This window comes from Diaphorina citri, unplaced genomic scaffold (genome assembly GCF_000475195.1).
Source record: "Diaphorina citri unplaced genomic scaffold, Diaci psyllid genome assembly version 1.1 scaffold264, whole genome shotgun sequence".
Lineage (NCBI taxonomy): Eukaryota > Metazoa > Arthropoda > Insecta > Hemiptera > Psyllidae > Diaphorina > Diaphorina citri.
This window is the reverse complement of record NW_007377701.1, coordinates 128,765-137,894: the sequence shown is the minus strand read 5'-3', so window position 1 is coordinate 137,894 and position 9,130 is coordinate 128,765. Positions and strand designations below refer to the sequence as shown.

Genomic DNA, 9,130 nt, shown 5'->3' with positions numbered 1-9,130 from the left:
CAACGTCAAGAAGCTGTGAGGATTCAATCAAGCCATCAATGTCAAGAGGCTGTGAGGATTCAATCAAGCCATCAATGTTACTCCAGCAGTAGGCTACTACTATTATTGTGGTCGAATTCTCAAATTATATTGAGGATAAAATTCCATACCTCGGCTGGGATTGAACTTACGCCCTCCTGTTTACCAGGCGAGCGCCTTGACCACTACACCACCGAGGCAGAGGTAATGCATAATAATCGACTCTTGAGTGGAAGATAACCAATAGGAGAGGTTAGCGCCGGAGGGCGGAAGCGTAAACCTCTTAGGTAGGTGATTCCTGAAGGACCAAGGATAAAAAAAATCTGGTGTGAACATCACACGACTTTCCTTATCCTATTGAATGATGCATTTTTTTTGTTTGTAGGTATTCCATACCTCGGCTGGGATTGAACCCACGCCCTCCTGTTTACCAGGCGAGCGCCTTGACCACTACACCACCGAGGCAGAGGTAATGCATAATATTCGACTCTTGAGTGGAAGATAACCAATAAGAGAGGTTAGCGCCGGAGGGCGGAAGCGTAAACCTCTTAGGTAGGTGATTCCTGAAGGACCAAGGATAAAAAAAAAATCTGGTGTGAACATCACACGACTTTCCTTATCCTATTGAATGATGCAATTTTTTTGTTTTATATTAACTTTTACAATATCTCTAACCGTTTAGTCAGTATGGCTGAAAACCGCCAAAAAGCGGTCAAAATACGGCCAACCGCAGCACCTATCTTAACCAAAAGTTTCGTGTCGCATCCTTGTCTCATTTCACAGCTACATGCCAAATTTTAAGTCTCTAGCTCTTACCGTTCTCGAGATGCGTATTATACTGATTGTCTTTACCGAATAGGTAGGCAATTTGGTTGAAAAACAAAATCTATCCACTCCCTTTTTTAAGATCCTTTTTTTAGACTACTGGGATAAAGGGACTCATTCAAGCAGGATGAACAAGGTTCTCGTTTTATTCTACTTTCTTTAAGGGTGTATAAAACTTTGTATTTAGGCTCTAGGGACCTCAAAACGTGTTTTGGCACTAAAAACTGACCATCGAAAATTTGACCCGATTACATTACTTTCCTTCCAATGTACAATATGCAGGTATTAGAAAACTTTTACAAATTTAGCAATGGAGTTATTTTCACGAATTTGACGAATCAATTGACGGATTTGGACTGGCAGTCAAGAACCGCCAATTTGATCCGTACGTGAAAATGGCTCTATTGTGAAAACGCCTTGAATAAATATAGACTCTAATAGACAACTGACCGATTTTTGCCATGAAAATTCCTAGTTCCTAGATGAGCTGAAAAAAACACTAAACATACCACACAAAAACAAAAAAGTAATCGGAAGGGGTAGGTACATCACATTGTCCCTGTAAATGTATTTTCCAAACTATTTCCACCCCAACTATGGTTTTCAGAAGAACATTATGGGGAAAAGTTTTGACGCAAAGTTTTCCGATGGGGAAAGTCAGTAAACAAAAACGCTTCAAAGTTAGTCACACTTTTCAACTTGTGTGACACAGATTTGGTGACTTCTATTTTTGCCATAATTTATTACACATTGAAGTAACACCTGGTATTGAGGGTTCCCAATGAACTTACCAAACATTAAATTATTAACTTCATAAAAGATAAGAGCGATATTACGAGTAAAAGAGCGAAGAAGAAGAAAAAATATATCAAGTCATGGCATAACATTTAGCGAAGTTTATTTTCTTTTTAAGAGGTTTGATCGAGACAATTAAACATGGCTAGAGACTATGTCTTTTCTTTATTCTGCCATCACCATTCGGCTACAGCTGAAGCCGTTTCCCATCAGGATAAAATCCGCCCCGGGCGGGAATCGAACCCGCGGCCTAGCGCTTACAAGGCAGACGCACTACTAACTAGGCTGGCTTTAGGAGGTTTGATAGAGGGAACTGTAGGCTACTGCCAAGGTTATTAAAAAAACAATCGTCAAAACTTGGAGCAAAGTTACTTTGTAAGTTGTAACTTACCCATCAACAACAGTGCCAGTAACATCACCTATTTAGGTACTACCGAACCAACCCCACAAAAAATCCGCCCCGGGCGGGAATCGAACCCGCGGCCTAGCGCTTACAAGGCAGACGCACTACCAACTAAGCTAAGTAGGCTGGCAAGTAGATTCTACTTTGACACTGTAGACTTGCAATTGCAAACACTGTAGAACCAGGAATGGCACTCGTCATTCACTGGGACAGATTTATTTGGTTTTAAATTTGGCACTAATGTAAATGCAGCTCAGTACTTGGAGTACCAGAATTCTGAATTTATTGTGAAGTGATTTGCAGAAATGACCAAGAACCTTGGTCATTTTGTTTTGATTCCATCAAGTTTCAATCAATAGGACTGTAAAGTCCCTTTACTCCAGCAGTAGGCTACTACTATTATTGTGGTCAAATTCTCAAATTATATTGAGGATAAAGTTCCAAACCTCGGCTGGGATTGAACCCACGCCCTCCTGTTTACCAGGCGAGCGCCTTGACCACTACACCACCGAGGCAGGTCATTATTGGACTTCAGTGTTAATTGGAAAGCTGGATCCTCGAGGTCTCTCTCTCTCTCATCCCGAAATCGAAGAGGGAAGGAAGAAAGGATAGGAGAAAGCCAGCCGTTCCGAGAACGAACCTTGCCTGTTTAGGATAAAATCCGCCCCGGGCGGGAATCGAACCCACGGCCTAGCGCTTACGAGGCAGACGCACTACCAACTAAGCTAACTCGGCTGGCTACCCGCCTCCTCAGTCCTCACAATTAACCTTACCTATTACTTTGCTGCAACTTTCTCAAACACGTCCAAACTAACGAATTTCATTGCATTGCATGTTGCATTGCACAAGTCTGGACCCACCATAAGAACGTCATCTAAATTTTCCCTGCACTACTTTCCGTAGCTAAGGCTAAAAACAGAGAAGAGCGGAGAAGCATAGAGAAGGTAGAAGGAATTGACGATAGAGAGGGAGGTCACGAATTCAAACCACATAGAACAGAGAGCAAAAAGCTCTTTGCTCTGCGCTCCGCTTCGTTTTTAACCAACCAGCGAACTAGCGCCTACAAGACAGACGCGCTACCCCCTTCAAGTTAACTAGACTCTCATTCCTGATTAAATAATTATAGTCGAGGAAATAATAAATTAATAATATCAAATTACCAAAAAAAAAAAACTTTTTTTAACAACAATAATTCATATTTAAACTGAATATTTTTTATTTCATTTTCATCTTACAAGAATAAATTTTATGATTAAGCATAGTAACACAACATCACAATATTAAAATTGATAATAATCAAATAGACATATAATCTAAAATTACCTTTTCTCAATATTAATATCAAGATTTATCTGGAAATTTTATCAGCATAATATTGAAAAAATCTACTAAATCTATTGAGAGATGGATTACCATATGTTATCTTTAATTAAATATGTTCAGGATCTTAACTAAAAACATTATTGAGATTGATTTAATTATTAATTATTTATTTTGTTGCTTTGGGCTGTTGTAATAATTATTAATTAATTAAGCATAATTTCAATCATAATCACATGAAAAAAAAAGTAAAAAGAGTTTTCTTTTTGATATTTACAACAGTTTATTGTAAAATGAAATTTTCCAAGTTTTAAAAGAATTCGGTTGCATCTTGAACTGAACTGTACTTGAATTACAACTGAGCGAGAAATTGTAGAATTCTGTTGCATCTTGAACTAAACTGTACTTTCGGTAGTATCTTGAACTTAACTGTACTTGGGCGAGAAATTGTAGAACCAAAGCCAATGGAACCACACTGAATACCAAACTCTTTCTGAAACGAATCGAACCATACTGATGCCCAATATTACCAAAGATAACATAGTTTTCAAAACACTGGCGTCTGTAAATCAAATGGGTGACGTCGACACTGTGTTAACTCTCAGTGGCAAGATCGGTCATAGATAGAAAGTTGTAAAAATACTTCATCTCCCCGTATTTATCTAAGACTTTTTTAAATCACTTCTTTTCCTTTTTACGTATCCACATATCTGTGAAGATACCAGCATGAATGACTATCCTACCCGATGACCCATTCACGAATTAGTTCCTTACCCTTCTACAAAGCTAGCTAGATGTAGAACTAAGTATAGGTATACCTACGTATTACATTGATTGTCTTTACCGAATAGGTAGGCAATTTGGTTGAAAAACAAAATCTATCCACTCCCTTTTTAAAGATCCTTTTTTTAGACTGCTGGGACAAACGGACTCATTCAAGCAGGATAAACAAGGTTCTCGTTTTAACTCTTGGTAAACGGGAGAGCGAGGGTTCAATCCCAGCCGAAGGCATAGAATTTCAATCTCAATGTAATTTGAGAATTTGTCGATAGTGGCCTACTTACTGCTGGAGTAAAGGGACTTTCCAGTCCTATTCGAGCAGTATAAATAAGCACTAGAACCTCGATCGGCCTAAGTAAGCCTGGATCCCAACCTTAGCTTACTCTCCAAGGATGCCAAAAATCAATCGGTGTCCATCTTAACACTATCTTTGCTGTTGTCGTCAGCGATTGAAACGTTGACTTGTCCAACGCTTTCGTTGCCACCAAATCTATCGATGACTTTACCAACGTTGTCTATTTCGGCAAGTCGGCCCATTTCAGCCCCGTCAACTTTGGTGCCGCTACCCTGCGAAGGTCCATGGGTAAGGCCGTCCATCATTTGGTCTCGTCTGCCTTCAAAGACTTCTGCCCCATCAGATTGCTCCACTCCAGTTAATCTAACCAATTTGTTAACATCACCAACTCTGTCTGTCGTTCCACTACTAATGAAATCTTTGTCAGTGTCTGTGTCAAAACTGGCAATATTTGTGTCAATTGAGTCAAGACCTATTTTGTCTTTCCTATCAAAATCCGATGTATCTAGGTTAAAATTCATTTCTTGCCCACTTGTTTCTTCTTTAACTCCAGCAGCCTGGTCGTCTGCTACTTCATCACAGCTATCGTTGCCACCAAATCTATCGTTGACTTTACCAACGTTGTCTATTTCGGCAAGTCGGCCCATTTCAGCCCCGTCAACTTTGGTGTCGCTACCCTGCGAAGGTCCATGGGCAACGCCGTCCATCATTTGGTCTCGTCTGCCTTCAAAGACTTCTACCCCATCAGATTGCTCCACTCCAATTAATCCAACCAATTTGTTAACATCACCAACTCTATCTGTCGTTCCACTACTAATGAAATCTTTGTCAGTGTCTGTGTCGAAACTGGCAATATTTGTGTCAATTGAGTCAAGACCTATTTTGTCTTTCCTATCAAAATCCGCTGTATCTAGGTTAAAATCCATTTCTTGCCCACTTGTTTCTTTTTTAACTCCAACAGCCTGGTCGTTAGCTACTTCATCACGATTTGTTGATTTATTACTAGGCCGAGCTCTTTCTGAAGCATCTTCATATTTATTAACATCTTCTTTCACATTGATTAATCCCGTAATGGGACTTGTATTAGCACCAGTATCTCCTTTTGTTGATTTATTACTAGGCCGAGCTCTTTCTGAAGCATCTTCATATTTATTAACATCTTCTTTCACATTGATTAATCCCGTAATGGGATTTGTATTAGCACCAGTATCTCCTTCAACATCCATATTAACACCTTCAGCATCAACATCCATGTTAACACCTTTCACATCCATAGGTCTGATTTCTTCAACTCCTTCTTCAACGCTAACAGTCTCTTCTCGTTCACTACCTCCCTTTCTTAGAGGGGTTTCAGGGTTAAGGGTTCTAGCAGTACTTCCTTCTCCATATCCTATAGGGATTTCACTAGGGTTTATAGGGATTCCCCTAACAGAGTTATCACAAGCGCCATTTCCTCTATTCGTAAGTTCACCAGAATCTGTGGTAAAGTTAGGTTCTCTACCCGCCACATTTTCGGTAGTGTCCAATCTGCTACTGGGGCTACCGGCGATTAAATTTGAACTAACATCGCCCAAAAACCTCTCACTATCGCCCCTATCGGAAATATTTGACACACTATCCTGCAAAGACCGCTCACCAACGCACCTAACGGTGATATTTGAACTACAACTGTGCCTGTGGTAAAGTTAGTTTCTCTCCCCGCCACATTTTCGGTAGTGTCCAATCTGCTACTGGGGCTACCGGCGGTAAAATTTGAACTAACATCGCCCAAAAACCTCTCACTCTCGCCCCTATCGGAAATATTTGACACACTATCCTGCAAAGACCGCTCACCAACGCACCTGACGGTGATATTTGAACTACTGTGTCCCAGAGATCTTAACTCTACAAAGCCCCTGGCGGAGGGATTGGAACTTACATCACTCGGAGATCTTTCAGTAGCTCCCCTAGCGGCAGAATTAGAACTATCACTAAAAGATTTTCTCTCACCAACACCCCTGACAGCAGGATTAGAACTATCACTCACAGATTTTCTCTCACTAGCGTTTCTCGCGTCAAAATTAGAACTATCACTGAAAGACTCACCAACGCCCCTGGCTGCAAAATTAAAACTATCACTCACAGTAACATCTCTCAGAGATCTTTCACCAGCGCTACCTGTTACAATATTAGAACTATCACCCAGCGTTTCTCGCGTCAAAATTAGAACTATCACTGAAAGACTCACCAACGCCCCTGCCCCTGGCTGCAAAATTAGAACTATCACTCACAGTAACATCTCTCAGAGATCTTTCACCAGACCTCTCACTAACGCCCCTAGCGGTAACATTTGAACTATCACTAAAAGTGGCGAGATTAGAACTATCACTCACAGTCCTCTCATCAGCGCTACGACCCACAGACCTCTCACTAACGCCCCTAGCGGTAACATTTGAACTATCACTAAAAGTGGCGAGATTAGAACTATCACTCACAGTCCTCCCATCAGCGCTACCTGTGACATTGGAACTATCGCTGAAAGACTTCCTCTTGGTCGGACTATCACTATCGTCCTGGATCTGCTGAAACAGGAGGCCGCGGGCCAGTTCCGAGTTCTGGCGAAGGTAGAGGATGGCGTTGTAGATTTTGGTGGCGTGGCCTAATTTGAGGCCGAGCTCGTGTAGGAGGTCGGCCTGCGAGAGGAGGAGAAAGGCGAGGCCGTCGATTTTCTGAAATGAAGAAGAAGAAGAAAAGTGGGGACATTAGCTACCGCATATAAGAGAATAGAATAGACCTTGTTTATACTGCCAGCTTAGTAACATAGCGTAAGCTCACCAATTAAAAAAAATAATAATCGTAATTGTCTTGATAAAAATGAGAGGAGGAGAAAGGCGAGGCCGTCGATTTTCTGAAATGAAGAAGAAGAAAAGTGGGGACATTAGCTACCGCATATAATAGAATAGACCTTGTTCATACTGCCAGCTTAGTTACATAGCGTAAGCTCACCAATTTAAAAACTTTTAATCGTAATTGTCTTGATAAAAATATTATATCCTTATTTTTATCTGAATTAATTTTTTACATTTATTGATAACTATGGGTACATTTGATGAGTATGATTATTTTATTATAAAGCCTGGCTGAGGGATTTTAAACAGGGAGGAGCCTGAAATTTCCCTTACTGAAGAAATGCCTGGTTTGAATGCGAGGGTTATCCACTCGTAAAATTACTGTAGCCAAAACCAAAACCAAATGTCAGCCCAAAGCAATCACCCTAGGGCTGATTGAGAGGCTGACGAAAAACGCCGACCCCGTCTGTACACGGTAAAAGGCGAGGAAGAAGATTCTTTGATTACACTTTTACCTCTTTAACAACCTAATGACTAGGGCCATATACAATATTTGTATCCTTAGTGGAATTACAATTACAAAGAGGCCATATCTCACCTGATTATCAAATCGTCCCGAGATCCTGGGCTGATTGAGAGGCTGACGAAAAACGCCGACCCCGTCTGTACACGGTAAAAGGCGAGGAAGAAGATTCTTTGATTACACTTTTACCTTTTTAACAACCTAATGACTAGGGCCATATACAATATTTGTATCCTTAAGCCTAGTGGAATTACAATTATTATTAATTAGATTCATATTAGACACCCAAATTAGATAATGGCTTACCTTATTTTATAGTTGACTAGGGAACCCTAGTCACTAAGAACTAAGAACCCTAGTCAACTATAAAATAAGGTAAGCCATTATGGAATTACAATTGCAAAGAGGCCATATCTCACCTGATTATCAAATCGTCCCGAGATCCTGCCACACCCGGGGATACTTCTAACAAACTTGACCACCTGCCCTTCGGACCAGACCGCCGGGTCATCTTTTTCTTCCAGCCTCAGACCGAGGGGCTCCAAATTTTTCCGCCAGTAGTACATCGAACCCTGAACTCCGCACTGTGGGGCGGCGCAGTACACGGAGCGAATGATGTCTTCTCGAAGCTCGTCCAGACGTTTGGAGGGGGCGGAGGGGGCGGGACTGGCGTTGGAGGACGTGCGACCTGTGGACGCGGCCTTGGATTGGACAACTCTGGAAAAGCGGTTTAGAAATTTTTATTGAATTCCCATTTTATTCATTTTATTTAAATTTCTATTGACCATTAAGTCATTGGGAAAATGGCCTAATGGTCAATATTCCAGCAGACATTTGTCAAAAACAACATAATTAAAATTCTTCTCTACATATTTCAGTGATCGGACGAGAACAAGTGTATCCAAAGTGAACGTGATAATATATTTGTTGTTAGCGATTGTCAGAAGTTGACAATTACATAGGTCATTTTCCTACGTGATTCCCAATACCTTCTTACAATATCATTACTGGCTCCCATGACAGGGCAGTAAATTAAGTGTTGTTTTTTTTTTTTAAAATAATATTACTGGCTCCCATGACAGGGGAGTAAAAAATTAAGTTTTTTTTTTTTTTTTTTTTTTTTTTTTTTTTTCGTAAACTCTTTTTTTTCGTTTTTAAATTCGAGCGAGGGCCAAAATTCAAGCAATTAACTGACACACTTGGGGGAAAAACACACACACAAGGAAATCAGTACATCCGTTTAGTAACCTCAAATTGAGAAGAAAAAAGCATAGGACTGAAGAGTCTCTTCTTAAGGAGCTGTTTCAATAAAGTTTAACTAGAGAATAGTTTCGTATCCACAA

General features: G+C 40.5%; 1 protein-coding gene across 1 annotated transcript; it reads right to left on the bottom strand.

The window, feature by feature from the left end:
• Nucleotides 1–4,327: 4,327 nt before the first annotated feature.
• On the bottom strand, nucleotides 4,328–8,508 carry LOC103506825 (dentin sialophosphoprotein). The gene is made up of 5 exons (XM_026821804.1): nucleotides 8,207–8,508; nucleotides 6,838–7,144; nucleotides 6,278–6,587; nucleotides 5,537–6,080; nucleotides 4,328–5,017 (listed from the first exon to the last, which is right to left on the bottom strand). Exons 1-5 carry the CDS (start codon nucleotides 8,351–8,353, stop codon nucleotides 4,544–4,546), a joined length of 1,782 nt encoding a protein of 593 aa, XP_026677605.1. The 5' UTR covers nucleotides 8,354–8,508; the 3' UTR covers nucleotides 4,328–4,543.
• Between the last annotated feature and the right edge of the window lie 622 nt (nucleotides 8,509–9,130).

What these genes read in the sequence shown, in the direction of transcription:
- LOC103506825 (XM_026821804.1), bottom strand. Translation starts at nt 8,353, where the DNA reads ATGTACTACTGGCGGAAAAATTTGGAGCCCCTCGGTCTGAGGCTGGAA. An exon ending in TAGGGGCGTTAGTGAGAGGT is followed by an intron (nt 6,588 to 6,837) that starts CTGTGGGTCGTA and finishes TAACAGGTAGCG; the next exon opens with CTGGTGAAAGATCTCTGAGA. An exon ending in CTAGTAATAAATCAACAAAA is followed by an intron (nt 5,018 to 5,536) that starts GGAGATACTGGT and finishes GGCAACGATAGC; the next exon opens with TGTGATGAAGTAGCAGACGA.